Raw genomic sequence first — 27,769 nt, 5'->3', positions numbered from 1 at the left:
CGGGACCGGTCGCATACCAACGACCAGGCCTTTCTCACGCTTTCTCCGAGCCTCCCACCTTCGACACGTGCTGGTCACGACAACGACGGACTTGTTCACTGCCTCCCACTCATAAGTGGAATCAAATACCGACAAGTCTCGATACCGAACCACTCAAACATATCGACATGACGTTCACTTCCAAGGCGCTGCTGGTTGCAGCTGCTCTACCACTCGCACTCGCCGACGGAGACTGGGAGCCTACGGCGGCCGACTACGCAGCATGGGCAGAGAACTGGAACATGTGCAAATACACTGCCTGGACCTGGGCTGCCATTGTGGGTGTGATGCTGGTTTACCGCTGGACCACAGAACTCCTGCACCACATTCGCCGGATAGCGAACCTGAACCACGGCACTTCGAGCGATAGCAAGCAAAAGTACTTCACCATCCCTGACGAGCGATGGGCGAGCTTCAAGCGCAACTTCATCGTCGCTCCACTGCTACGGAAAAGACACAACCGCGAGTTCAAGCTCTCAGCGGCAATGAATGTTGGTACTCTCCCAGGACGAGCTCAGACTTTCTTCCTGGTTGGCTACCTTGTCATGAACGCCGTTACATGCGCAATGCACATCAACTGGCATGGAGACACGCTGACCTGGCTCGGCGATGCCTGCGACCGTACGGGCACACTCTCTGTGCTCAACATGATCCCGCTCTTTGTTCTTGCCGGCCGCAACAACCCGCTCATCTGGCTGCTCGGAATCAGCTTTGATACTTACAACATGATCCACCGCTGGATTGGTAGGATTGTTGTCCTCGAGGCCGTCCTTCACGGCGCTTTCTGGATGGCCGAAGAGGTTGTTGAAGACCCAGAGAAGGGCTGGGCCGCGATCAAGGGCGCCATGGCTGCCAGCCCGATGATCCTGACCGGCACTATCGGTGTCTGCGCTTTCATCGCCATCCTTTTGCAATCGCCATCGATTGTTCGCCATGCCTTCTACGAGACGTTCTTGCACGTTCACATTATACTCGTCATTACATCGCTCGTCGTGCTCTGGATGCATCTGGAGGGACTGCCACACCAGAAGCAACTCTTACTACCAGTCATCATCTGCTGGGCCATTGAGCGATTCGCACGCATCTGGTCCCTCGTCCGCCGCAACATCGGCCGTGGTGTCACCAAAGCCGAAGTCGAAGCCCTTCCCGGCGATGCCGTCAGAATCACCCTCCGCGTCGCCAATCCCTGGAAGTTCCGCCCCGGCCAGCACGTCTACATGTACATGCCCTCGGTCGGCCTCTGGACCAGCCACCCCTTCTCCCTCGCCTGGAGCCAGGAAGTCGACCGCCTCGGCAGCGAAAAGAGCCTCCCCTCCGCCCGTCAAGACGTCCTCGGCACCCGAACCACCAGCATGTCCCTCATCATCCGCCGCCGCACCGGCTTCACCGACACCATGTTCGCCAAAGCCGAGCGGTCACCCGGCGGCAAATTCATGACCACCGCCTACGTCGAAGGCCCGTACGGCAGCCAGAGCTTCCAATCCTACGGCACCGTCATGCTCTTCGCCGCCGGCGTCGGCATCACGCACCAAGTCCCGCACGTCCGCGACCTCGTCGCCGCCTACGCCAACGGCACCTGCGCCACGCGCAAGGTCACGCTGGTCTGGATCATCCAGTCCCCGGAGCACTTGGAGTGGATCCGTCCGTGGATGACGCAGATCCTGGGCATGGAGAAGCGGCGCGACATTCTGAAGATCCTGCTCTTCATCACCCGTCCTCGGAGTACCAAGGAAATCCACTCTCCTAGTTCGAGCGTGCAGATGTTCCCGGGCAAGCCGGACGTCGGGGCGTTGATTGATAAGGAGCAGGCGCAGCAGGTCGGCGCGATGGCGGTGAGCTGTTGCGGGACGGGGAGTATGAGTGATGATTTGCGGCGGGCGATGCGGGAGAGGTGTGAGAAGACGGAGATGGACTTTTTCGAGGAGGCTTTCTCGTGGTAGTGAATGGTGAGAGGATGGTGTGGGTGCGAGCGAAGGTGCTATCGCTGGTGTGACGGCCGGTTTCTTCACTGTACTTTGCTTGTGTGGCTATGATGAGCGAGGTCATGGGCTTTTTTTCGTTTCTGAGTACAGGTTTAGGTAGCTTGGGGAGCTGGGAGCCAGTGATGGCGTGGCTACAACACCTTACTCTTACCTCGTTGACTCAAGGTATCTCGATGCAGTCACAACAAAGCTGCGTGTACAGTACGCTTGAATCCTTCGCCCGTCGATCGTTTGCAAGAGATACAAAATGATCAGCGTCGTGACAATCACCACGGAAGGATTCACCGCGCGTCAAACCCTAGGGCCGACTCCTTCCCGTCCTGCACGGCTGAAAAGCTTCGCTGATGCTTGAGCCCGGAACCAGTACATACATGCAGTACCTTTACGCCCTCCATTGACCTCATGCTCTCCCGCTCCTCAAGCCGCAGTGAGCGGGTATCTGTCAGCCTTCCAAATACCACCCTTGACTACTTTTCAAGCTCGGCGAAGTTGGTCAGCTTTCACGGCCGGCAGGATAGTGCGCTGTTGAGTGAACAGCTTCTCGGTCGAGGTGTGTGGTATGGGATTAGTGAGCTGGATGGCTGCTCTCGCCCGAGTCTTCGAGGTGAGCGGGATGGGAGAATGTAGCTTACGAGACTCCTCTAGAATTGAATCGCGTACGTTCCAGGGAGGGGAGTGGCAGAAGGGGAGAGAGAAGGTATAAAGGCAGCCGGTTACCTCATGTCATATAATCCTATCATCGAGCCTTGAAGCAGTCCAAAATACATCAGCAAGAATCACATCGTATCTCTTCTGTCAACTTTCCACCCAGAGAGACTACCAGCTCCCTACGCGATCACCAACATGTCCGCCCAAGAGATCCGCGAGATCAACAAGCGCAACGAGTACCATTTCCTCCTTGACCCAGCAATCCCCGGCTAGGTACTAATACTCCATTGATCAGTGACTTCGCCGCCCACCACCACCCCTCCATGCCCTTCTCCGCCTTCCCCAACGTCAAAGCCACGATGGTGATCTCCTGCATGGTAAGCCCTATCCCCTGGATCTGCTTTCCGTCTCCATCTCTGACCTCCCTCCAAGGACCCCCGCGCCAACCCCAACGAATTCTGGGCCTTCTCCGAAACCTCCCCCGTCCAGCCTGCCGTTCTTCGCAACGCTGGTGGACGTGTGACCGAAGACACTCTGAGGTCTATCAGGGTGCTGTCGGGGATCATGGGGAATGGGAAGAACACGGTCGGGGCGGTGGCGGTGGTGCATCATGCGGATTGCGGGCTGAGGAACTTCTCGGATGAGAGGGTGGGGGAGTTGCTTGGGGAGAGGGCGGGGTTGGACGAGGGGAAGAAGGGGGAGGTGGGGGGGATGTGGTTTGGGAGTTTTAGTGGGTGCGTATCTTTTCACTCTCTGAACGGGGGATCGACTGCGAGGAGATGTGGAAGAAGAGACTGACTTTGTGCAGGGATGCGACGCTCGAGAAGAGCGTGAGAGAGGATATGGAGAAGATCAAGGCTGATCCGTACTTGCCGAGAGACTTGGAGGTGATCGGATATACGTACGACGGAACCACTGGAAAGACCACTGAAGTGGGTGTGCTGTAGAGCAAGGTCTTCAACACTGCTTGTTTCCTCCTGCGTTGAGCACTGTAGATAGAGCTAAAGCCATCACTTCCCACCGGCCCTCGCCTTATTCTTCTCAGCCTCCTCGCGCATGCCCTGCTGCACCCACTCACGACTCTAGAGGCATCGTCAGCAATCGCCTTTCCCCGCAAAGCATCAAACAAGAAATGACTACTCTGCTTCGCAATGAGCTGGCGTACCTTTGCGGCATGCTTCTCCATGGCCTCCTTGTCGGCGAGAAGTTCCTTCATCTTGTACGGATCAGGCACATTGGCACCCTTCTGTACCGCTGGCCTTGCCCACATACGGTCTTCCCATTGCTTGAGCGTTGGGAAGTCGTCGATGTTGATCTATACAGCATTAGTCAACCACTCCATTAGTGAATTTGTGGAGGAAGATTACGTACACCAGCCCATCCACCAGCAGAGATCCAGCCCCTAATAACTTCGAATCAGCAACCTCGTCACTTCATCGCCAGAATGAACAGTCACTCGACATACCAATGCGCAATATCAGCAATCGTACACTTATCCCCCACCAAATACTCTGTCCCTGCATCCTTCAAATGCTTATCCAACACCCCATACAGCCTCCTCGTCTCATTCTGGTACCGGTTGATGCCATACTCGATCTGCTCCGGGGCGTAGCGAGTGAAGTGGTTGGCCTGCCCTTGCATGGGCCCGACGCCGGCGTTCATGAAGAAGAGCCAGTTGGTCATCTACTCCGTCGTTCAGCATAGACGAGGGGAAGAGGGGGAGGGGAGGGGCGTACCTCGATAGCTTCCCTGGTTCCAGCTGGGTAGGAGATCTTGTGGTCCTTGTCATATCTACTCCATGGTCAGCAGCCGTCCCTCGCCACCCGTTCCTCCCTAGGTCTGAACAAGAGTAGACACGCACCTCTGAACAAGATACTGCATAATCCCCCCGCTCTCGAACAATCTTATCGTCTTGCCATCTTCGAACGTATCGGTCAGCGCCGGAATACGTCCATTAGGATTGATCTCGAGAAACCACGGCTCCTTCTGAGTGTTCTTCGAGAACTCTATCTTGGTTGTTTTATACGGCAGTCTGAGGCATGGTTAGCTGAGAGCGAGAACCAGTAGGAGGGAGTGAAGAAGGTACCCAAGTTCCTCCAGGGTGATGGAGATCTTGATCCCATTAGGCGTCTGTGTAGTATAGAGGTGGAGGTCGGATGAGGACATTTTTGCTGCTGTTTTTTAACAAGACTGCGGTCGATATGAACAGTGTTGCGAGTTTGATCTGTCCTTCGTTTTATAATCTCCTGCTATGTTGACCCAGAAGACCTACCTGTTCGACGAGCATCAGCCCCTCGGCCGCATCGAGGATGGATGATTCCTCAGCATCGCAGCGACATCATCGCCCACAAAACAACCCCGCTTTGGGCAAGAGGTGACATCCGACTCCGGCAGACGGAGGCAAGGAACTGGATCACGCTCATCAGTTGTAGGGCTGGCAGCGGCTGATCTTGCGCGTAAACCTCGTCTCATATCATATACCATGCTATTTACAGCTCCGTTTTCACTCCCAGCGTGCGGTGCGGCTGCATCTACAAATCTTACAATACGCACGCATCACCGTTGTGCTTTTTGGTAATGTCCTTGCATTTCGCGCAGTCCCAGTTGCTTGAATCATTTCTCATGCACAACCACAACTTCATCCCACCCCACTACCTGCCCGTCCATACCCTCACCTAGCGCCCCCCACTTCCTCATCCTCGACGAGTCCTGCTCCCAGTACTCACGGAGGCAGTCGACGAAGTTTCGACCGTCCTGATCCTTGACCGAGAGGTTTTGATGGGCGGGTGAGAGCGCGTCGACCTCGACTTCGGCTTGGGACAGCATGGGATGCAGATTCGATCGCACGTCGTTGAGCCGTACTCTGCGCAGCGCAACCGGCGAATCGCTCCGACGAAGGACGTGCTTAGCGTTCATGAAGTTGCGATAGCGCGCAGCAGCACGGCGGAGTTCTTCGGACATTTCGAGCTCGTATTCCTCGTGCATGGCGTCCCCATCGGGCGTGGTGTCGTCGTCTTCGTGCTTGGAGAAAGCCAACTTCGCGAGTCCTTGATCAACAGCCATCCAGTCCAGCTCCTGCAGAGGCGCCGTCCTCCAATGCTCTACCACAGAGTCGGCGTAACCAGGCTTCTCGACCTGGAAGAACAACTGTAGACCAGTGGGCTTGTCGAGGAGAGGCGCGGCATCGAGATTGAGGACCCATGGGTCACTCGTATCAGCTTGTGGCGCAACCATTGGCGACGACCCAATGACGCGAAGAGGTAGCAGTTGCTCGCTCGCTCTGCCCTGTCCTGAGACTGGGTTAGGAGTAGTCGGCTTTAGCATTGAAGCTAACGGCTTAGGCAAAGCAGCAAGCACCTGCGTCTCGTAATCGCACCGCTCCCGCTCTGCCTCCGCCTCCAGCCTCGAGCGCTCCTCCGCATCCTTGCGAGCTTGCTCGGCCCGCTGCTGCTTCTCGAGTTCCTCAGCTTTGCGTTGCTCTTCGGCCATGCGGTCTTCTTCGGCCTTCTTTGCGGCCTCTTCAGCGCGTTTAGCTTCCTCCGCGGCTGCTGATTCGGCATTGCGCTTCTCTTCGAGACGTTGCGCTTCGGCGAGGCGGAAGAGTGCTTCTTCTTGGTGTTGTTTCTTCAGCTGGTCTTCTTCTTCTTTCTGCTGCTGTTGTTGCGACTGAGACGAAGATGGCTGCGCGTCCTGATCGAGGTCCTTATCCTCCTCCTTCAGCGTTGGCAACTCCGGCGCAGCCCGCAACGAGCTCGACCGCCTTCTTAGCTTGGCCTTCCGCGACGCCAGCGTCGGAGCAGCCTGCGCTGGCGAGGAGATGCTCTTGCTTCTCAACCGCCTCCTTGTGTTCGGCGTGTCGGGAGGCTTCATTGTGTCCTCCTCTGCAGCTGTACTGGAGTGCTTTGCATGAGCAGCTTCCTCAGGCTCGTCAACGTCCATCTCGCCCTCGGCATCTTCCTCGCCATCATCGGAATCGGACAAGCCGCCCTTGCCGCCCACCGCGCGCATGTCCCTTCGACTCATCAACCTCCTCCCATTCTTTCTCTTTGCCCTTCCCTCAGTCTCTTTCTCCTCATCGCTACTGCTTGGAGTGCTGACCTCCTCCTCCCTCCTCGCCATGCCAAGCCGCCTCTTCGTCCCATCGCGCTTAGCAACCGGACTGCTAGACCGCCTATCTTTCGCGCCACCCCTCGCCTCATACAACCTCACCAACAACTCTTTCTCCTGTCTCCACATCGGCCCCATCCTCTCCTCGGCAATGTCCGCCCAAGTCTTGCCAGCTCGATTCCTCCACGTCGCGTTGAAATTGTCCAGCTCCGTGAGCGCCTTTACCATATCGAAATGGCTTGTACCCAACACGCTCAGCATCGGCTTTTCCGGCTTCTGGCTCGCCTTCTTCTCCGTCATTTCCGCCAGCAGCATGTTCACGAGGTATAAATCTCCTGTACGCGCAGCGGCGGCGATGATAGCGTTGTCCACGGGCACGCGCGCAGCGAGGAATTCCCGCACGCCGTTGCGATCGTTATTCTGCACCAGCTTTAAGAGGTTCTCGTACGAGCGTGCCATGAAGTGGAGTTCCTTTGAAGGGCCCGCGCGGTGTCGTTGCTCTTCTTCTTCCTCGCGGCGTTGTTTGGCCTCGCTGCTGTTCCAGTGGTCGATGGCCTTGTGCAGCGCGGCGCGGATCGATGTGGCATCCTCGGTGTCGTCCGTAACAACATCCAGGGCTTGCTGGCCTTTCTGATTCTGTCGGAGAGGGTCCACGCCGGCATCGAGGAGAAGTTTGACCACGCCGAGATGACCGTTCTCAGCTGCATCGATCAGAGGTGTGTCTTTATCCACGTTCGCGCAGTGGATCTGACAGCCTTGCTCAATAAGATATGAGACTACTTCATCGTTGCCGTTCAGCGCAGCAATCTGGAGCGGCTTGTTGCCAGCGAATTCTGCGAGCTCAAGTTGCTCCGGGTCTTTCTCTTTCCACTGCTTAACAACCTCGACATTTCCGTCCTCGCACGCCTCAGCTAGGCGCGTAAAGCCGTACTTATTGACATGCCGCTTATGCTCACGTCCACCAGGGCGGTTGCCAGGCGTAGCGGAAGACCATCGAGTGCTGCCGCCGCGTTGTGGACGTTTCGACTCGTCTTGCTGGCCACGTGAGGCAGTGTCGGACGAAGTAGATGATTCGTCCCATGTCTTTGCGGACTTGACCTCACGCCCAGGCAGGGTAGGAACGGATCTTCGCTTGCGGGTGCTGCTGTCGATGGCGGATTGTGTCGAAAAAGTGCGGCGATGCGAGCGCGCATTCGGAGAAGGTGAGCGATTGTGCGAGCCCAAGTCGTCGACACCCATGCTGTGTCGGCCTCGTGCTAATGTGCGCTTCGGTGGATCCATGCTCTGCCTTTTGCTGCTCGGAAGGGTGACTGAGCTCGCGCGGTGCTTCCTCTTTCGCGGATTTGGCGAGTCAGAGGAGCCGTTCTGACCCTGCTGGGGTTGTTCTGAGGTAGCACGCGACGGCGGTTGCGAGCGATCATCTTCCGACTGCGGCGAACTGAGCTCGTCGCTATCGCCATCGGTGTCATCTCGATCTCTCATGTGCTCGTCCTCGTCCTGCTTGACATCACCTCCATTCGAGGTGGCTTTGCCAATGCTGAGCTCGGTACTATCCATTGGCGAAGCGACAGACTCGGCATCATCGTCGTCATCCTGAGGTACCGGGAGGCTTCCTATGCGACTCTTCTGCGGCTTCTCGGGCTTGACGGCTGGAGCACTTTGCTGTTGCTGTTGTTGTTTCTCGGCCTCTCGTTTCTTAACAGGTGACTCTATCTCCGTCTCCGCCTCCGAGTCATTGTGCTCGTCGGCGCCATTCGTGGTCGCATGAGCTGAGCTCTCCTGTTCTGCTGCTGTTGGCGCATCGGGCAAATCTTGGTGGGTTTCTTCGATAGACGGGACGGGAGAGGGGTGGTCTTGGTGTGAATGAGTCCGGGTGTCGAGAGAGTGAACAGCATTCATAATGAGATGCAAAGCGGCCGGCTTATCATCCTGTTCCCATGGGCGCAATAAGCCTCAATCAGCGGAGAGGGGAAGCTGGCGTCCAGTGGTCGCGTTCCAGTGGTAAGAGGTGCTGGATAGTGGTACCAAGCGGAACAGTACGTGTGATAGTGGTAGCAGATGCGCTGAGTGATGCTGCGAACCGTGGATGAGGTGTCGGTGTGCTTTGCAGAGACGACGAGACGATTGGGGAGAGAAGGGTTAGGGTGGGCTGTCGAGGCTGGTTGGCTCTTGCCAATTAGGCTTTTTGGCCAGCTTCTCCATCGGGTGCTAGCGTGACACCGGCAAAACTTGCTGCCGGGGAGTGGCTTGGCACACACGCCGGCTATTTCGAGTTCAATTCATTCGAACGTCTCTGACAGGCACGACGACCACACCACCTCCCACCACACCACCGACAACATGGCCTCTCCTCAAGCCCTCAACAAGATCGCGCCCAACAGCCCTTCGCGGGCCAAGCCGTCCGAGATCGAGCAGAATGTCGCGACCGCCCTCTACGAGCTTGAGACCAACATCCCCGATATGAAGAGCGCTCTGCGTCCTCTTCAGTTCGTGTCCGCACGCGAGGTAAGATAAGATCAGGGACACCAGAAACAGAGTCAGGAAGGACACCTACAACGCACCTCGATATGTCACAGAAGAGGCGGTGGGCACTGGGCAGCCATCAGCGCTGACACCAGGATTCTTCACAGATCGAGGTCGGCAGCGGCAGGAAGGCCATTGTCATCTTCGTGCCGGTTCCACTGCTTGTCGGATGGCACCGCTCGCAGCAGCGGTAAGTAACATCCATCCCACAGGGCCAAGCGCTCCAGCTATACCCGCCCTCACCCACCTGAAGGACAGTGCTGACATGTGCACTAGCCTCACCCGCGAGCTTGAGAAGAAGTTCTCCGACCGCCACGTCCTCTTCATCGCCTCCCGCCGCATCCTGCCCCGCCCCAAGCGCAGCAACCGCAGCCGCACGTCCCAGACCCAAAAGCGCCCGCGCTCCCGCACGCTCACCGCCGTCCACGACGCCATCCTCGCCGACCTTGTCTACCCCGTCGAGATCGTCGGCAAGCGCGTGCGCACCCGCGATGACGGCAGCCGCCTCCTCAAGGTCGTGCTCGACGAGAAGGAGCGCGGTGGTGTGGACTACAGGCTCGACACGTACCAGGAGGTGTACAAGCGGTTGACGGGCAAGGGTGTCGTCTTCGAGTTCCCGCAGAGCACGCAGACCGACTATTAGATGGAGTGAGAGCGTGGCTGTAGGATCTGTGCAAGAGAGGCATATGCGAAGGACATGGTCATTGGGCACAGCTCGAGCTCATCATGGCTGCTGGCCCTCATGATAGATACCAACCAAATGCAAGAGCACTTTCAGCTCACCAGGCACAACAACTCCTGCTCCAAGATGTACTTCCCCTCCTTGTACTTCTCCGTGCTCTCGTACGCCCGGTCGTACTTCCATCCCACCACCTCTCGACACTGCCTGCACGCAATGTCTCGCACCACGTGTCTGCCTGTCGTCATGTTTCGTTCGCCTGCCTCGCCTTGCTGGATATTGACGACGCTGTTGAAGAGGTATGCTTTGCCATGTTGGCCTCGGAAATTCTAACAATCATCACCGCACCTGTCAGTGCATGGTACTTGGGAGCGTGAGGTATGGGAGAGAACGTACCCTACTTATGATCTCGTCATGATCGGCCAGATGGGTCTTGCAGTTCTTGCAGCCGTAGATCTTCTTCGCGTTGAGGTAGACGTTGTAGGCGAGGCCCTGCAGAGTTACTGTATCAGCAGTTGGGCGAAGGAGGAAGTGAAGTGCGCGTGGGGGTGGGGTAAGAGTGAAGTGAAGCTTGTGGAGAGATGGGGGGAAGGGGACTCGTAGCATGTAGAAAGGACGTTGCATACCATCTTGGAGGATCAGGATGGGACACTCTGCCTACGGCTTGCTCTTGAGACCGTTTGCTCGTCTTGAGGTGTCGATGGGCAGTGCAGCGTTGTCGAAGGGCTGGAGTGCAGTCGAACTGTAAGGCGAGGTGGAGTGACGGTCCAAGTGGCCGAGCTTCCCGCTTCTTAAATGATCGAACGGGTAGGTCCAGTAGCCCTCAGCGAATACCGTCAGGTGGTGGTGTAGGTTCGAAGTAGGTCAAGCAGCCCTCAGTGAACACCGTCAGGTAGTGGTGTAGCTTCGACGCAGGTCTGATCAGCGGACAGGTCGACTTGGAGCTTGCTGCCGGCTTCCGTTCCGACGACGGCGATGTCCGAGGTCGGGGGTTGAGAGTCAAGCTCGTAGGTCGCAGATCAGGATCACCAGGGGAAGAGGAGTTGTTGTCGGCAGCGGAGTCAGATCGTCGAGGAGATGCAGGAGAGCAATGCAGAGTAGAGTAGAGCAGAGCTATGGTTCTACGTTGGTGGTTGCATCAACCAAGAGCGATACGGACGCCCCTCCGCCTTAAGATGTGGGGTCAGCGTCAACGTCAGCCCTGTCTCCTACCTCCTTACGACCACACGTATACCGATCAGTGCTGACTACTTTCCGGCATAACTGATTAGATCTAGGGGACCACAGTCTGGAGCGAAGATGCCGTCTTCCAGAAGCGCCACAAGCGAGCGCTCCTCAGACTAGTCACTACAAGATGCATAGGCTTCGGCCAGTGCATGTGGAAGCGCGTGAGCTGGAGTCTAGATCACACATCTCTTCCTTTTGACCAGACCTATCGGATCGGCAGCCTTTCACGAAATCGTGGTGGCTTGCTAGCCATATGCCACAACTGGTTGGACAGCCGCGCTGCACCGGTGCAGTACGACAATGAGATCAGCCTCCGTGAGGTAGATACGGGTCCTAGGGCGAAGCATCGAACATGTGTCCGGAACGGCTTCATGAGATCTCACTCACTTGGACCGCATCTCGAGAGAAGTGCACATGGGCATAACATTTACGTTTGCGCGATGCTGCAGGGCTAGATCGATAGCGCTGCATGGCACGACAGCAATGGCTGTTTTTGCAGCCTTGCGGTTCTGTAAGTGTTCCGCGGGCGTGTAGGTTCTACAGCCTTGCGCCTCGCAAGACTCTCGGTCGTTGTATCTTTCCCCTCTCCAATCTCTTTCTCCTCACATCTCTCTCCAAAATCCCGCTCGTCAACAGGCCCATTATATCGCCTTAGCGAACCAGAGGAGATGGATGCGAAAAAGAGAAAGCATTCGCTGCTCACGAGTGCGGCGCCTATGTATGCATCCCTCCTAGCTGGGGTCATACTGGCGGCTGGCCACCACATCTTCTACGCCCATCTTGCAGGCACCAATGCTCCCACCGGATCCTACACGATCGGCGGAAGCGATGTACCTAAGCAAAGGTTCAATACTGCCGTTGGCACTTTATTCGCCTTTCTCGTCAAAGCAGCATTGGCTGTCGCCGTCTGGATCGCATATACGCAGCTATTCTGGAGATCAATCAGGACTTCTACCAAGGGAGAGTCTCTGACGACCCTTGACACCATCTTCTCGGTATCACAGGATTTCCGATCTCTGTCCAAAGCTCGTGTATGGCTTAGGTACCCTGTAATGCTCCTGTTGGCTGTAATTGCATGGTGAGGTTATTGCGATATTGGCAGCTGGATCCTGCGACTGACATGTCCGGGCCAGGTCGATACCCATAGCCGCGATTATTACCCCAGCTACTCTGTCAGTCCAGAGCGCTGTTACTAGGACACAGGCTCTGCACAAAGTTCCGAAGTTCGACTTCACAACCTTCAACTTCCCATCTCCGCCCACGCTTCCTGATTACTCAGGATCATTGTCATACCTTTATCTCAACGAAGAAGATTTCTACACCTACTCCTACCGTGGGCCCTCCCGGGTCGTGGAGCGCATTTCCAATGCGGTAGCTGCGTAAGGCGAAATCCTTGACATCAAATCTCCAGCACTGAATGCGACCTGGGAAATTGACTTTTACGGTACTGCTGCACCTAAAGCTGAGCCAAGCAAGTTTACTAATGTCTTCTGCAGGTCCCGACCTTCGCTGCGACACAGTCTCCGCAGAAAAGCACCACAAGCTCTCAAGGAACATATGGGAGTTCTACTACGAGAATTACGACAACTGTTTAAACTCGTGGAGTTACATGGCCTGGGTCCCCCAAGGAGATCGATACGTCCCTTTCGCCAATACCTCACGCGCGACCAACCGCACCGCGACCAATGGGACAAACGGCTCCAGCACCGCGACGATTTTACCACCTCCAATGCTTGGAGACCATCTGTCGTTCGGCAGGCCTGCGACCCTCATGTTGGCGGTAATGCCGGGACTGTTCTCCAACTCGGTGGAGATGCCGAGTCACATCATACCGGCCGGCTGCGCCTGGCAGTCGAGTTCGTATTCAGGGTTCTCGGAGGTAGTCCTGTCGGACGCCACATTCATCGAGTGCCAGGTCTTCAACACTTCTCTGTCCGCGAAGTTCGAGTATGTCAACGGAGGTCAACAGGTCGTTGTAACACGCAACCAGAAACCAGACGATCTACCTTTGTTGCCTATTGAGCAGGTGACAGGTCCCATGAACCCAACCAATGGAGGGAACGACTTCCAGATTGGTCTCGACGAGATAAAAAATGCATCATGCAGTACTTTGAACTTGTCTGGAGAGCAATGTCTCTTTCAGCCAGAAGTACTTCGGGTCTGGTCCTACCAGGCAGTTGTAGATGCTTTCAACCGATTAGTTCAAGGCACCATAGGACTGGATACCAGTTCTATATCGCCCGGCATCGACCCACAAACCAATCTTCTCGGCACCATTTTGCAGAACAGCAACGAGCTAGCGTTCCTCCAGGGTTACGACATTAGAGCAGACTCCACCATACCTTCGTTATCCGCTTTAGTGGACGCATCTCTCGGTAGCGAGTACGAAGGCCTCTTCAACAACGCCACCATCTTGGACCACCTTCCCCTGGCCACAGCGTTGGAAAAGCTGTTCCAAAACATCACAATAAGTCTCCTGAGTGACAAGATCCTGCAGTAAGTCTCTCTCTTCCTCTAAATCACCACTCCAGCAGCTGACAAGCCCACCTCGCAGGCCGAACCCAACTTCAGCCTACGCACCCCCTCTCGAAGCAGACGTAACAACAACAAGAACCCACAATATCTACATCTACGCAGCACGAACGCTCTGGCTAGCCTACGGTATCGCCATCGCATTTACACTCCTCTCCGTCGTCGCTGGCACGGTCGCTCTCGTACTGAACGGCGCCTCTTTCAGCAACGACTTCTCGACTATCGTCCGCGTGAGCCGCGTAGCGATGCTCAGCGAAGAGGTCACCCAGAGTGACGGTGACGGAACTGAGCCTCTGCCGAGACATTTGAAGGACTCGAGGCTGTCGATGAAGCGAGCGCAGGAGGGTAAGGGTGTGCTGTTAGAGTCTGTTCCATGGGGAGAGGGAAAGCATATGGCTCAGGAGACGTATATGCTGACGACTCGTGGGGGTGAATCTCGTGCTGGAGGTTCCTGGTTCACATGACGCTTTGCGCGGAGTTGATAGAATCAATACATGTAGATTTTGACAAAAGCCAACTTTTCCTCGGCCTGACCGCGCAGTCAAAGCTTCTCTACCTCCTGGCAAATCCCATGGAAGTAATGTTATGGAGCACCGAGTCATGAAGTGCGGAACAAGCGTTCCCACGCGATCAACCCTGCTGACATGGTGTGGGGTCCGAATCGATTCCTACGGACATTTCGGGTCTTCGAACATTGAACGCTGACAAACTTTCGCTCCTCCTTCGAGTTTACCAGCGGCGAGGCGATGTCTAGTTTGCAGAGGAGGTAGGATATATATCAAACTGCTCGACCACTCGATCAGGTCTCCAGAAAAGCGAACGACAACCCTTCGGTTTCGACGCTTGAATCACCACCAGCACAAGTCTCGTACCACAACAACCAAAAGGCCCAACCATGTCCCTCCTAACCCCCGGCCGCATTCTCATAACCCTCGCCAACCTCTCCTACAGCGTCGGCGCCTTTCTGGCTGACTGGTAATAACCTCTTGGACACCACCTTTTCAGTTCGATGACTTTCGCTGACCCTTTTGCCTTAATGTTCGTAGGTCGGAGACACATGTCCTCAATCCCCGCTGGTAAGTATATTGAGTTGGAACATGTCGCTGCTCCCTCTTACACCTGAACGCCTCCGAGTGCTTGGCCGGCCGAAACGATCTCTATGGGTCATGTCACGGCGCTGTACCCTCCCCCAATACAGCAAGCTGACTAAGCTAACGTCTTTCGCGAAAACCAGGCCGCCGCATGCGCGCTTCCACAACGGCCAGACAATGTCCCTCGGCGTCTGCCTCGCCGCGAGTTCGATCTGGTTCATGATCCGGCCTGGCCTCACCTCCAACTCCTCAGGCAAGGGCGCCACCGTCGCCGAGGCAAAGCGAGGTGTCTTTGATGCGGCGCTGGTGGGGAGTTTCTACTGTACGGCGGGGATGTGTGCGATCTTGTACCCGGGGACAGATTGGACCGACCCGGAGTTTGGCGTGGGTGGCGAACAGAAGTTGTTATTTCCTGGTATCGTTGCGGCGATGTGGGTGGGTTATGCGCTGGAGATGTGGAGGCTGGGAGATGGAAAGGGGAAGGGGGCGTAGGTGGGAGCGCAGCCAGGTCACCAACGAAGCCGGCAAGGGGTTCTAGTAACGAGGCTCGAGGACGAACATTCACAGCGAAGTGATGAAACGACTGCGAGAATGCGGAAAGCTTTTCGATACTCATATCTCGTTCCCATCCCCGCTTCTCATCCGAGAGAGCAGCTGCTTGCATGTGATGCCAACGCAAAAAGCCGCTCTACATACACGTAAGAAAATGGTATAGCGCTATGCAAAATAGCAAGTCATCAGAAAGCCATTCCAACAATGGCACTAAACAACTGACGGGTTAGCCTCTGCCGTGTTAAGCAATCGCTGGCTGCCGGGCAGTCGTCAAAGTTCCTTCGCTTCGTGGAGAGATGTTTGGTGGTGTCGGTCGGTGGTCAGGGATGTGATGTGACGTGATGTGAGGCGAGTAGTGAGTCGAGTGAGATCGTATCGTCGTAAGAGAAGTGCTTTTGTTGTGGTGGTCCGGGATTATGGGTTACTGCTGCCATCGGAAGGCATGAGTCGTAATAGAGTCGTAAGATGTCGAGAAGGAGAGTCGAGCTTGAGTGAGAGAGAGGGCAAGTCGCATGAGAGGTCTGGCCAGGAGAAATCGTGGTCAGGAGTGCTGGGAGAGTTTTTTCAAGCACCGAAAAGAACTGGCGGGATCGTGCGGGTTGGGGAGTGTTGTGCACCGAAGTTGAACCCGTAGCCGCGAGCGCTCTATGCAGCGGCTTCGGGGATCTGGCTGCGCCGCATCTTCTCGGCCTCCAAGTTCTCATAGAGGAGGTACAGAGCCTTCTCGTTCGCGCTGGGGCCTCCGGTAATAGTGAACATGCGCTCGCCAGTCTCATCATGAGGCGCCTTGGCGATCGAGATCCGAGCACCGGACGACTTGCGGATCTCGGAGATCTTGCTGCCGCCGCGGCCGATGATGCAGCCAACCATATCAGCGGGGATGCTGATGTTCTGGGTCTGAATGTCCTCGCCTTCCTCGACGACAGGTGGAGGACCGGACTCGGCGCCGATGCTGCGACGCGGTGCGTAGGAGGGAGCTCCGGTGAAGTCGGCGCCATTGCCAGTGCGATTGAAGCTGCGAGGAGCACCATATCCAGCATTGCCGTTGAGCGGTGGAGCGCCGGGAGCGCCGCCTTGAACGCGGACAGCCGGGCTGTACAACACAGTGCCGTAGCCACGCTGCTCGTCATCGATGAGACACTTGCCAATCTCCCAGACAGCCTTCTGAATACCGTCCGGAGTGCCTTGGACCTCCACAATGCGCTCGGTGGACTGCGGCAGCATCTCCTTCTGGGCGACCATGCGGACTCCAGAGGCATCCTGAATCTGCTTGATCTTCTGACCTTGGCGGCCAATGATGGTGCCCATCTGGTTGTGCGAGATGAGGAGTCGGATCGCTGCATATAGTTAGCAGTTGTGCTTGCCGCCATTGAAATTGGAAACATACGATGCGTGTTAGGACTCGCCACCACACCCCCCATGCCCATCTGCGGCGCTCCCTTCACAAGCCCATCCGCCACAAGCCCGTAAGCCTCCGAGATGCCCGTCAAGTGACCCGTGACTGTCAAGACGCGGTCATGCACCCCCGGCACGACCTTGCTAACTCCAGCGCGCACCCCAGTCTTGTCACGAAGGTCGGCAACATTCTGCCCGGCCTTGCCGATGATCACGCCGGCTTCCTTGGACGTGACGATAGCACGCAGGGTGAGCTGCGACTGCGCATATTCCTCCTCGGTACGGGGCTGGTCATCCATGCCCATGCCGCCGAGCTTATCGCCAAGCTGGTCGACGCCCGAGTCCGCGCCTGGGGAGAGGTCTTCGGCAGACATTGTAGGTGAGTGATGAGGGTGAATTGGTTGGGTTAAGAGGGTCGTTCAGGTTCGAGGGTGGCGATCTCAGGGTGAGGTCGAGAAGGCTCGAGGTGAAGGATTGGTGTGGTCAGAGGAGCTGCTGTATAGTGCTTCAATTAGCCATGAGTGTGCAGAGGTGGGGTATGCACGTACGTAGAGGGATGATGAGGTGTCTGGAATTGACGGGGCGGTGGAGGGAGGAGCGGGTGGGAAGGAGGATGAGTGGTGTGGGCGAAGAGGCAGGATGTTGTTGTTATCTGTGTCAGTGCATAAGAGAAAAGGTGAGGTCGGGAAGAAGAATGGGAAAGAGTTGCTGGTTTTGTTGATCGCCTGCCAGACTCGCGAATTTGTGACAGGGAAGCTTCACCTGCCGGCGGTGGGCCTCTCCTTCCGAAAACCGTGCCAATCATGTGAAAGCACATCTGCAGGGCAGCTGTTGAGGAAGGACTGGAGAATTTCAAGTGCAATCACGAGTTCATGTATCAATTGATTAATCGTCATGCTTCGACATGTGCGCTGCCAAACCTCTACTCGTACTTGAACGGCCCATTCTCCTTCGCCCACTGCTCATACGAGCTCAACTCAGCGTCCTTCAGCAGGAACTTATCATGATCGCCTTGCGACTTCTCCGCTTCCTTGCCGTAGTAATTCCACCCCCCAATGAGCTGCATCGTTTCCGACAGCTCTTCGCCAACGACCTCTCCCATCGCCTGTTGCATAATGCTCGTGAATACGTTGCCCGGTAGAGCGTTGAAAGCGACGTCGCGGTTTGCGTTCTTCGTGATCGCAGCCACCACTTCCTTCGGGGTCGTCCATGTGCTGACAGCATTTACAAAGGCACCATTGGCGCTCTCTCCAGCTTCGAAGGCTCCCATGACCCATTTGCCGTAGTCGCGGCGTGGGAAGATGAGCGGCCATGCAATCGAGTCGGAGGGGAATGGCATGCTGAGCGCTGCTTGGCCTTCGTGGACTCGTGTCATTCGAGTCAAGGAGTCTCCGAACATGGCTATGTAGCATCACATTAGTAACAATTCGTCAAAACGATGAGTGGTGTGCAAGACCTACCAGGCATGACATGAGACACCCACATGGCCCCCTTATTAGCCTCAGCATACTCCGCCACAATTGCCTTCGAGTCGAAATGTTCCACATGCTTCAACGCTCCCTCCGTGAGCTTTTCAGCGTACGGCAGCGCGCTCCAGACTAGGTGCTTCACCCCAGCCTCCTTCGATGCCTCGAATATGTTCTTGCCCTGCTTGATCTCACGTTCCTTGTCCATGATGCTCCAAAAGTCCGTGACGCCGAAGACGCCGTATGAGCCCTTCACGGCGGCCTTGACAGCCTCGAGATCGTCAACGTCGGCCTTGACCATTTCAACGCCTTTCTCGTTCAGAGCTTTGGATTTGTCGGACTCTGGGTCGCGAGTGATGCCACGGAGGCTGTATCTGTCTTGGAGGTCTGGACGGCTGAGAACGACATCGAGCACTGAGCCGCCTTGGTTGCCTGTGGCGCCGAAGACGGTGATGAGTTTCTTTGATGACATTGTTGCTGTGGTAGAAGCTGGGCGCTGTGGTCGACGTGTGGGAAGTTTTGTAAAGCTATTCTTCAGTGCGTTCATATATTGGGAGTCGATGTAGACTGTATTGTTCGGTGAAGCTGTGAAGCTGCTTGGTTGCTGAGAGAACTGATGGATAGGAGTGAAAGTTGCGAAGAGACACCTACTCACTATATACTTACTCTGCACATGCAAACTTCTTACCTAACCATCGCGTTCGTTATGCCCAGAAGCAAACACAGCGAAGAGAAGTTGGAGCCCTCGTCAATACCTCCGCAGGATTATTACGGAAGCATTGGAGAGCTGAGAAGCTCCCAGCTATGTCCTGAATTATTAGCTCCGGTTGGACAACTTAGTCACAAGCGCAAGCCACCAAGCTGGAGACCACAAGGTCCGGAGTTGTGGTATGTCGTTCTAGGCAAAGTGGTGTTGTGAGTGGCGTCCGGGTGTATTTGTCGTCCGGCTTTCTTGCAACCAACAAAGCCGGGCGCGAAAAACCGAGTGCTACTGATCACAGCGGCAGCGGACGTAGGTTGGTTGAAGATAACGCGACGTTTGTCAGAAATTCGTTATATGAATGGCCTTTGCGAGAGTCGATGAGGAGCGGATGGACAAGAGATGGTTCGTGAGGGCAAAGGAAATAGACGTTCTCGCGAGCTGAGGTGGGCTTTTGGGGGCTGGCCAGTGCTCATTCACGTCAGACGATGACGATTCAGGTTCAAGGCCTGAAGGACAATCACACGCAACGTGGACGACTGAAAGCTAGAGCAAGTTCAAGACTGCAGTTGTTCATCAAAGGACCTACTGCTCGGCCAGCCGGACAGCGTCCATATTCACATCCTTCCCCTGCCACGACCCATCCTTCACCCTCTGACACGTCTTCTCAAGCATCTTCGCGGCATGCATAAAATCGTCCTTCGTAAGATACACCTGCGCGCTCAACCGCACCCACCAGTTGCCACCATACGAGTACACATACACTGCAGTCTCGTTCTCTTCAATCATATGTCGCATCATCCATGCCGTGATCTTCTCCACCTTGACAGAGTCTCCTCCAGTAATGCCATCGACTGACAGCGGCAACCGCACGTTGGTGAGACTGCAGTTCCCAAGCGTCCTCTCGTCGTTCTCTAGGACCTCTGTACCGAGATACTTCGCCACAGCTGCTCCGCCTTCTCGAGCAAGGTAAGGGAGATACGCCTTGACAGCTTCATCCCCCTTCTTGTCACCCCACATGAGTCTTTTCCGCCAATTCAAGGCCGCAGGAACGCAAATGTAAGGTGTGTTATCCAAGGTTCCAGTGTCCGAGAAGTTGTTGGCGAACGATGCGCCATAACCAAAACTTGTGGGTAACGTCGTTTTCATTATGTGGTGGTTGCGTTCCGGCACATAGAGAACGGCGCACCCGCGAGGAACGTATCCCCACTTGTGAAGGTTCGAGACGAAGAAGTCCGGATCGAGTGCGTTCAGGTCCAAGGGTATTTGGCCGGCGCTGTGTGCGCCGTCGATTAACGCGAGTACGTTGTTGGATCTGCAGATTGCCGTGAGACGCTCGAATGGCATCCGTGCACCAGGAATTGAAGAGATGGTGTCGAAGAGGGCGACTTTGGGCCTCTTGTTCTGCGACTTGATCGCATTGATGGTGTTCTCTAACATCTCACAGACATGATCGTCAGATACCGGCAGCGTGTAATCGATCTGGCGGAATTCGAGAGGACTTCGTTTCGAGAGATAGTCCATCGTGTTGGCGAACGCAGGGTAGACGTCTGGGAAGCAGATCATCACTTCCCCTTCCTCAAACACCAGGTTTCGAAGGACAGTCTCCACGCCTGTCGTCGCATTTGGAACAAGAGCACATGAGTTGGGTGGAATCCCAAGGTAGTCTGCGATAGCGGCTCTGGACTTGTCGAGCAGACCAGTCCGGTATTCATGGCGGATGAAATTGTCAGGACGGGCTTCTACTCTTTCCTGAAAGTCCCGAAGGACAGAGCGGACCTCCTTGGGATACGTGCCGTAGGAGCCTTCTGGGGTGTTAGCTCTGACTTTACAGCCGATTCATTATTCATTTGGGGGCATACCGTGGTTCAGGTTTCTGTAGCCATCGGCAAAAGCGAAGTGTTTTGCTGCGTCCGCACCGCATTGAAGGGGCGAGTCATCTGCCTCGTCGGCTCTGGAGCCCATGATGCCCAATTGTGCTCAATGGGTCAAGTAGAAGTACGGAACAGCAATGATGGCCTAGGTGAGTGTAAAGAAACCGCTTGATATCACCAAATGACTCACGCGGGAAGGGTCAGTAGTATCCTGGCGGCTGAGAGAGCAGCTCAGAGTACGATAGCAAGACCCACCATACTAACGTCAATGAAGGTATGGCTGGATGTTGATGGTGACTAACGGCAAAAGAATGGCTGGAGCTGATGAATTCTGGTCAGCTGTTGCCGCTTCCTCCCTCTCGCCGCTTTGATACTGCCATGAGCTGCCTCGCTACTGTGGGTATGGCCATGGCCTGCTCAATGGCAGCGAGAGAAGAAGTGGACATGTGTGGGTGGTTGTCGCAAGGCACGTGAAGTCAAGATGTCCCCGTCACCGCCCAGACATCCTCCTTGTTTCGAAGACCGATTTGTCCTCCGTCTCTACGAATACATAGGTAGTTACCTTTACCACGCTCAATCCATCGTAATGCTGAGATAGCCGCGACGCGTGTATTTTCCGATGAATGTCGCATCGCGGCGATACGAGCCAAACGAAGGTATGACGACTTGAGGTAGGAGCAGGATCAGTATATGTCATCTACTCGAGCTGGTCTACGTCTTCACTTCTTGCACTCATTCCATTACCTCCCCTCTCCTTCACCATACCCCAAGCATGGCCACATCAGCAGGCCTAGGCCCCCTTATCCGCCTGCGCAACCTCTCACCCTCCAGTCTCCCATCGCACCCCTCCCTCAAAGATGCCAACGACACCTCAATAATCTCCTTCGCCGCGTCCGCTCTAGCCGAAGCCAACATCTTCATGACGGGCTACGCTCCTGCGAATTTCGACGTCAAATCTATCGAAAAGCACTCCGCGCCCGCTACTGCCGCCGTCGAGCTCTCCGCCAAAGACATCCCGGCCTCCGCCTTGCCCAAAGACAGCGGTGTCCCGAGCGAAGTGACCGAGAACTGGTTCGCGCGGAAGTCGACCCACGACAACAAGGCGGAGAAAGGCACGGGGACTTGGGAGGAATTCGACTTTGCGCTGAGGGTGGACCATAGTCAGCACGAGAAGGACTATACGCCTGATGTTCTGGATGCGCATGAAGTGCTGAACTGGGACGAGCAGCTCGAGAGCAGCGGGAGGAGAGTTGAGGGCGGGTGGGAAGATGTACATGCTGGGGTATATGAGATGTGTCATAAGATACCGCCGCCATTGAACAATCGAGTCTTTTCTGTTCTGGTGATTACGGGGAAGAAGGAGAAGGAGTTTCTGGTGGTGCAAATACCTGTTGGGACGCAAGGGCTGCCGGGGGTAAAGTATCGTGATGATTCGAAGGTTACGGCTGGGATCTATTGCAGTATCGAGAGGGGTGAGCTGCTGGAGGAAGGGTCGAAGGTGGTGTGGCAGATGGCAACGGCTAGTGATGCGAAGGGTGTACTGCCGATGTGGGCGCAGAAGATGGGAGTACCTGGGGCGGTTGTGAAGGACGTTGGATTGGTGGTTGGGTGGCTTGATGAGCAGAGAGGGAAGGGGAAGGTGTAAGATCATGATATGCCTATAAAAGTAACGGATACGCCTCATGCGCCATCGCTGAAGTTCATTCTCATGATGCCTTTTCCTATAGGCATGTAAGCCCCAGGTCGTCACAAGAGTGTGTACATTCAAGCATCCACCTCCATCTCCTCGTCCTCGTCCACCGTCCCGTCCCTCCTCAACTTCTGCTTCCTCTTCGTCTTCATCTTTCCCTTCTGCTTCTCCTCCAGCACCTCCTCCTCGACCTCCATCGCCTCCGGCTCCGCCAGCACCTTCTCGACCTGGTCCCGGTATTGCGGCGGAAGCAAATGCTGATTCTCCTCCACCAGTTTCCGATCCTTCTCAATCTCCTTCTCCTTAACCCCCTCCATCCGCTTCCTATAGAAAGCCCTCTCCCTCCGTCTCCGCACCTCCTCTACCCTCTCCATCGCCAGCAGAGTCTTCGCCACCAGCTCACGGTTATACCGCACAGGAATGTTGCGCCGTTGCTGGAACTGTAGGGTCGAGTCGACGGTCATTTCTTTCCCGTGCGCACGGCGGAAGGCTTTTGTCCACCCGAGCTTGCGCGGGTTGCGCTTCATTTTGAAGTTGGCGTGGCATTTGCTGCGGCAGAAGCGGAAGGATTTGGCGTCGTTGCGCACGAAGGTGATGCCTTTGCTGGGGTAGCAGGGGCGGGAGCAGAAGTGGCAGGTTTCGATTCTGTTATGTTTCGTTAGCTATCAATACGAGCGACTCTTGGTGTATAAATACCTCATGGTTGCGGTGGCTCCTCGGCGGACTTGGGTGTGCTGTCGTTGGTGTCGTCGAGAGTGAGAAAAGTTCGTATCTTATCGGCTCTCGGTCTCGCTTTCGCTTAGCCTCCTTCGCTGAAAGAGGCAGCTCAACTTTGCGGCGAACATCGACACTCCCGGGAGACGAAGCAGAGGATACAGTCCTTTGGCCTCATCCTTTCGATTAACAACCCTTCTACCTACATCCATACCACCTCACGACCCTTACCGCACAACCCCGATGGCCACCGCGATCGCAGTAGGCGTAGGCGTCGCCGCAGCAGCATTCTTCGTACGATTGCCCCCGACCAATCTAGCCACCCAACGCCATCTAATTCCCAACACAGGGCCGCGCAGGCTTAGTAGCACTCCGAAGATATCGAGGCGGCACCAACGCAATCGGCCGCGCATTCTATAAAGGCGGCTTCGAGCAGAAGATGAACCGGCGGGAGGCGGCGTTGATACTCGAGACGCAGTAGGTCACACCACCCTAACGAGAGCGTGGTCGATGCGAGGAGACAGCGCTGATGAGGCTTTTGTGACAGGGAGCGAGGTATAACGAAAGAGAATATCCGCAAGAAGCACCGCCAGCTCATGATCCGAAACCATCCCGATCGAGGCGGAAGCCCATACCTTGCGACGAAGATCAACGAGGCGAAAGAATTTCTGGAGAAGGGCGCTGCATGAGACCGACTAGTTGTGTTTGTGAGGGCTCTTTAGCGACGGCGTTGGGGAGCATGTACAGCGGACTTTGTACGGCATACTGTGAGCGACTATCACCACTCAAAACATTTCTACCGGACAACAACCTGTCGATGCGCCGAGTCACCATCATACATGTCTACGGGCCTATCTGGACTTCGCTTGTCCCTCGCTGTTCCTGCCAGCCTGTACGATAGAGGTTGGAGGGCACTGTTCACGCTCGGGACACCAAGATTATGGTAGGTGGTAACTAGAGGTAAGATTCTAACCAGTATCCTAAAAGTTGAATAGGTAGGTGCTCATCGCTTCCAAAACTTCAAGCACTTTCAGAAGCGCCAGTGGCACAAACAGGATCGGCTTCCAACGCCCCAGAATGCCCGCTCTAGTAGCAACGCAAAAGCAAATTTTAGCCTATCCAACACACTGAACTCATCTGGTCCTCCTCGAACGCCATTCGGCGGTCCGAAGGCTCGGGTCCGCAGCTAAGGCCGTCTCTTTGAATCAGCTCATCCAAGATTACCGCTCGTTCATCGACATGTCGTCCGTCGGTCGTTTGGTCGTCTGCAGTCCTGTCTATTCCAGATCACCAACACACGCTCATAGGACGAACCGCACATGTCGCGGCGACCGCGGCGACGCAGTCTCGCCCTCATCGTCCGACCTCGGCTCATAGGCCGGCGGCGGCGTCCTTGCTCTGACAGCAGTCTCGTAAGTCGGCGGTGCCTCAACGACTCCCTCCGTCACAGTTCTCCTAGCATGCCGTGGTCTGCGCGCAGAATATGGGTTCTCTCCAGTCGCGTTGGGCTCATCGAACTGCCGCGCCCACAGACTGACACTCGGTGTGCTGCCCACTGGCGCAACAGCTGCAACCATTCCACTGGACCCTGCCGCAACCTCCCCCATGGTCGAGCTCCCCTCGCCAACCAACGTCCTCCTCTCCTCCCTCGCAGCGTCCTCAGCCTCTAACCTCGCTTCCTCGGCCTTATCAGTGGATTCGTTGGAGCTGGTACTCTCGTTACTGCCCCTTCTTCTGCGGCAGAATTCCGTGATCCACCTGTCTCGCTCGCGCTCCTCCATCACAAGGAAGCGCACCCATTCGCTCGAGGACAGCTCGTCGGGCTCGATGTCGCGCATGCGGAGTTGCGATGCGGCGAGGTGACGGCGGGCGATGGAGAGGGGCCGATTGGTGATGGCTTCCACTTGTAGAGCGCCAAATCCACCGGTGCGGATCTGGGGGGTGTTGTACATCGCTGGTCGCGGAGGGCGGACTCGGGTCGGCATCATTGCGGCTGTGATGTTTGAAGTTCGGGGTATGGCGTGCCGAGTGTATATGTGCCAATTGACTGACGCTCCAGAGTAGTCAAGCGGATGAGTGAAGGGTTCAGGTGTTGATAGTAACAGCAACTCTACAAAACCAGACCTGCTCGTGTGCTTGCTTGGTGAGCACCGAAAGAGGACCTTACGTGACGCCGAGCCAGATCGTCACGGATAATTCGCACGCAGCAATGCTCGGCGGCTCTCTGCTAACCACTGCGCCTCGTAGGATTCAAGGTATCGGGCGGCCCAGACGCAGGGCTCTCCACCTGAGGTGTGCCGCGCTACTGCACCACGTGCTGCAATCGGGAACGCCTCGCGTGTGCTGGCTGTTGAGGTTGATGCTTAGGTGGTTCGGTAGATGGAAAGGCGTGAGAAGAATGATATTTGTTCGGGGTATCTGGTACCGGTGTTAGGTGGTGAGGTATACTCTGTTGTTAAAGTCACTCGTGACGTTGTAGAGTCGAGATGGAAGTGGGGCTGACAGGTGGGGTTGAGGATGATGATATGCCTTGGCGGAACGGTAGAGACCTGACGACAAACGGCGTTAAGAGGACGCAATATCAGGTACGGATAGAGACTGCAAAGCCAAATACACTACTAGAGCCACTTAAGACGTCTCGCGAGCGAGAACACCGCGGCCTGAACGCAAGAATAAACTGGTCGACCTTCGGGTGCGGTCATGCCAATACAATCGGCATCTTGGCGGTACCCAGTATCGACAACAGTACCGGTTTTGACGCCGGCCGCTCCGTGAGGATGTCTGTCGGTGCATTTATGACGAGGGTGAGTAGCATGTGAAAGCTGGAAGTACCGCATTGGGAAGGAGCAGATCTGGCCTTCCTTCAAAGCCTCGCCAACGGCCCATCGCTCCTCACGACTCCCAAACATGCTGGAGTAATGTCCTTGATGCTGTTGCAGCCACATAACTGCATGCACCTCTTGAACTCCTGGTGGAACGTTTCGAGCATCAACTCCACCCCTTCTCGTCCAGAATGAGACAGCCCCCAGAAGATGGGTCTCCCTACCCAGCAGAACTCTGCCCCAAGTGCAACCGCCTTGAACATGTCTGTTCCTGACCGAATGCCGCCGTCAACGTGCACTCGTATCCGCCCTGCTGCGGCTGCCACACACTCTGGTAGTGCATCGATTGTTGCTGGAACTCCATCTAGCTGCCGTCCACCATGATTGCTCACCACGATCCCATCACAGCCCATCCCTACCGCCATCAGCGTGTCTTCTGCGGTGACGACACCCTTTATCCAGATCTCCATCTTGGTAATACTCCGTAACCAAGGCACCTCGCGAGCCCAGCTGTGCGCATCATCCGTGAGATTGGCAAAGCTATCGTCATGCGTCTGCTTACGGATCTTCTCGGTATCCCAGCCGTAGATCGGGAAGCCCAGTCCATCCGGAGTGCGGAAATCGTTGCGCCATTCGTTGTAGCGGACGCCAAGAACGGGCGAGTCCGCAGTGAGGAAGATGGCAGTGCAGCCTTGGGCTTCTGCTTCGCGGATTATGCTCGCTTCGAGGTCGCGGTTCTTCAGCGTGTACATCTGCATTGCGTGCTTGATGGGACCAGCGCTGAGGCCGGCAGAGCGGACCTCGTTGATAGGGTAGTTGGCGAAGCTAGAGATGGCCATAGGAACGCCTTTGCTGGAGCAGGCCCGAGACGTTGCTAGCTCGCCGTCCGGGTGGGCGAGGCCTTGGATGCCAGCTGGTGAGCAGCCGAGAGGGAAGGACATGCGTTGGCCGAAGCAAGTTGTCGATGTATCGGCCTTGCAGACATCTATAAGAACGCGACTTCGGACGCGGTATTTGTTGTAGGCTGTTGTGTTCTCGTGGATAGTAAGCTGGTCGGTGGAACCAGAGTTGATGAAGTCTTCGAGAGCCGTATTAGTTGATTTCTTCGCTTGTCTTTGGACCTCTCTGTGGAGGAGATGGCGATAGAAGCACGGTACGGCAGCAGGACACTCTTACCTGCGACTCCTCTCGGCATCTTCTTCAACGCAGCCCTTCTCAAGTCCTCAACACACAGTATTGCATCCTCTGGATTCCGGGTCGGAATAGGCGCCGGCACGCCGCCCATGGTGCTCTTCTCCTTCACAAAAGACGAGATGAAACAAGAGGGAATGCACAATGGAGCCAATGAAAGACAATACTTTACCACTTTTCCCTTGTGAAGATACGGCTGATGAAGCGTACAGGTGTATGACCTCGCTGTCAGGGCAAGCTCGAATAGCCGCAGACTAGTAGAGCAGAGCTGCATGCCGATAAGGGAGGTCGCTGTGCGGCTGTAATGAGGCCGCCATGTCTTGAAGGCACTTGTCTCGTGGAATGAGTCGTCCTTGATGCCGTCGAATACCTCCTACCACTCAAGCTCCTCATGGGGGCAAATATTTGGGTGCTGTCGCAGGGGGAACAGGGGATTGAGAGACAAAGAGTCCTCTAATGATTTCAATGGGGTCTTCGGGCCCGTGAAATAGGCAGCCAATGGGGCCGCATTTGATGAGCAACGAACTTGGCTATTTC

General features: G+C 55.8%; 15 protein-coding genes across 15 annotated transcripts; 6 read left to right on the top strand and 9 right to left on the bottom strand.

Annotated features, from left to right (window-relative positions):
• Positions 1–167: 167 nt before the first annotated feature.
• On the top strand, positions 168–1,979 carry LTR77_008866 (uncharacterized protein; the record flags this gene model as incomplete). Its single annotated transcript, XM_064806095.1, has 1 exon — positions 168–1,979. One exon carries the CDS (start codon positions 168–170, stop codon positions 1,977–1,979), a length of 1,812 nt encoding a protein of 603 aa, XP_064655954.1.
• Positions 1,980–2,992: 1,013 nt separating this feature from the next.
• On the top strand, positions 2,993–3,616 carry LTR77_008865 (uncharacterized protein; the record flags this gene model as incomplete). The annotated part of the gene is made up of 3 exons (XM_064806094.1): positions 2,993–3,046; positions 3,102–3,403; positions 3,478–3,616. 3 exons carry the CDS (start codon positions 2,993–2,995, stop codon positions 3,614–3,616), a joined length of 495 nt encoding a protein of 164 aa, XP_064655953.1.
• Positions 3,617–3,679: 63 nt separating this feature from the next.
• Positions 3,680–4,835, bottom strand: GST2_3 (Glutathione S-transferase 2; the record flags this gene model as incomplete). Its single annotated transcript, XM_064806093.1, has 7 exons — positions 3,680–3,751; positions 3,835–3,984; positions 4,041–4,071; positions 4,135–4,352; positions 4,406–4,460; positions 4,531–4,701; positions 4,756–4,835. The coding sequence occupies 7 exons, from the start codon at positions 4,833–4,835 to the stop codon at positions 3,680–3,682; spliced, it is 777 nt and encodes a 258-aa protein (XP_064655952.1).
• A 505-nt stretch (positions 4,836–5,340) lies between these two features.
• Positions 5,341–8,675, bottom strand: LTR77_008863 (uncharacterized protein; the record flags this gene model as incomplete). The annotated part of the gene is given in 2 exon segments (XM_064806092.1): positions 5,341–5,378; positions 5,396–8,675. The coding sequence occupies 2 exon segments, from the start codon at positions 8,673–8,675 to the stop codon at positions 5,341–5,343; spliced, it is 3,318 nt and encodes a 1,105-aa protein (XP_064655951.1).
• A 441-nt stretch (positions 8,676–9,116) lies between these two features.
• On the top strand, positions 9,117–9,942 carry RPS7A (ribosomal protein S7A; the record flags this gene model as incomplete). The annotated part of the gene is made up of 3 exons (XM_064806091.1): positions 9,117–9,281; positions 9,407–9,489; positions 9,576–9,942. The coding sequence occupies 3 exons, from the start codon at positions 9,117–9,119 to the stop codon at positions 9,940–9,942; spliced, it is 615 nt and encodes a 204-aa protein (XP_064655950.1).
• A 131-nt stretch (positions 9,943–10,073) lies between these two features.
• Positions 10,074–10,607, bottom strand: MOH1 (protein yippee-like moh1; the record flags this gene model as incomplete). Its single annotated transcript, XM_064806090.1, has 3 exons — positions 10,074–10,307; positions 10,375–10,470; positions 10,605–10,607. The coding sequence occupies 3 exons, from the start codon at positions 10,605–10,607 to the stop codon at positions 10,074–10,076; spliced, it is 333 nt and encodes a 110-aa protein (XP_064655949.1).
• Positions 10,608–12,814: 2,207 nt separating this feature from the next.
• Positions 12,815–14,201, top strand: LTR77_008860 (uncharacterized protein; the record flags this gene model as incomplete). The annotated part of the gene is made up of 2 exons (XM_064806089.1): positions 12,815–13,701; positions 13,760–14,201. The coding sequence occupies 2 exons, from the start codon at positions 12,815–12,817 to the stop codon at positions 14,199–14,201; spliced, it is 1,329 nt and encodes a 442-aa protein (XP_064655948.1).
• A 431-nt stretch (positions 14,202–14,632) lies between these two features.
• Positions 14,633–15,320, top strand: LTR77_008859 (uncharacterized protein; the record flags this gene model as incomplete). The annotated part of the gene is made up of 3 exons (XM_064806088.1): positions 14,633–14,712; positions 14,784–14,813; positions 14,972–15,320. 3 exons carry the CDS (start codon positions 14,633–14,635, stop codon positions 15,318–15,320), a joined length of 459 nt encoding a protein of 152 aa, XP_064655947.1.
• A 705-nt stretch (positions 15,321–16,025) lies between these two features.
• HEK2 (RNA binding protein, heterogenous nuclear RNP-K like protein) lies at positions 16,026–17,149 on the bottom strand (the record flags this gene model as incomplete). Its single annotated transcript, XM_064806087.1, has 2 exons — positions 16,026–16,717; positions 16,768–17,149. The coding sequence occupies 2 exons, from the start codon at positions 17,147–17,149 to the stop codon at positions 16,026–16,028; spliced, it is 1,074 nt and encodes a 357-aa protein (XP_064655946.1).
• A 548-nt stretch (positions 17,150–17,697) lies between these two features.
• LTR77_008857 (uncharacterized protein) lies at positions 17,698–18,713 on the bottom strand (the record flags this gene model as incomplete). The annotated part of the gene is made up of 2 exons (XM_064806086.1): positions 17,698–18,176; positions 18,236–18,713. 2 exons carry the CDS (start codon positions 18,711–18,713, stop codon positions 17,698–17,700), a joined length of 957 nt encoding a protein of 318 aa, XP_064655945.1.
• Positions 18,714–19,526: 813 nt separating this feature from the next.
• LTR77_008856 (uncharacterized protein) lies at positions 19,527–20,906 on the bottom strand (the record flags this gene model as incomplete). Its single annotated transcript, XM_064806085.1, has 2 exons — positions 19,527–20,746; positions 20,804–20,906. 2 exons carry the CDS (start codon positions 20,904–20,906, stop codon positions 19,527–19,529), a joined length of 1,323 nt encoding a protein of 440 aa, XP_064655944.1.
• Positions 20,907–21,587: 681 nt separating this feature from the next.
• Positions 21,588–22,460, top strand: LTR77_008855 (uncharacterized protein; the record flags this gene model as incomplete). The annotated part of the gene is made up of 1 exon (XM_064806084.1): positions 21,588–22,460. One exon carries the CDS (start codon positions 21,588–21,590, stop codon positions 22,458–22,460), a length of 873 nt encoding a protein of 290 aa, XP_064655943.1.
• Positions 22,461–22,579: 119 nt separating this feature from the next.
• Positions 22,580–23,206, bottom strand: RLP24 (ATPase-activating ribosome biosynthesis protein; the record flags this gene model as incomplete). The annotated part of the gene is made up of 2 exons (XM_064806083.1): positions 22,580–23,150; positions 23,202–23,206. 2 exons carry the CDS (start codon positions 23,204–23,206, stop codon positions 22,580–22,582), a joined length of 576 nt encoding a protein of 191 aa, XP_064655942.1.
• A 1,314-nt stretch (positions 23,207–24,520) lies between these two features.
• Positions 24,521–25,204, bottom strand: LTR77_008853 (uncharacterized protein; the record flags this gene model as incomplete). The annotated part of the gene is made up of 1 exon (XM_064806082.1): positions 24,521–25,204. The coding sequence occupies one exon, from the start codon at positions 25,202–25,204 to the stop codon at positions 24,521–24,523; it is 684 nt and encodes a 227-aa protein (XP_064655941.1).
• Positions 25,205–26,082: 878 nt separating this feature from the next.
• On the bottom strand, positions 26,083–27,326 carry LTR77_008852 (uncharacterized protein; the record flags this gene model as incomplete). The annotated part of the gene is made up of 2 exons (XM_064806081.1): positions 26,083–27,119; positions 27,218–27,326. The coding sequence occupies 2 exons, from the start codon at positions 27,324–27,326 to the stop codon at positions 26,083–26,085; spliced, it is 1,146 nt and encodes a 381-aa protein (XP_064655940.1).
• Positions 27,327–27,769: the final 443 nt, after the last annotated feature.

The sequence above is a fragment of the Saxophila tyrrhenica genome (genome assembly GCF_035928015.1).
Source record: "Saxophila tyrrhenica strain CCFEE 5935 chromosome Unknown scaffold_15, whole genome shotgun sequence".
Taxonomy (NCBI): Eukaryota; Fungi; Ascomycota; class Dothideomycetes; order Mycosphaerellales; family Extremaceae; genus Saxophila; species Saxophila tyrrhenica.
Note: the sequence above shows the minus strand (reverse complement) of the source record. Positions and strands in the feature narration are given on the sequence as shown.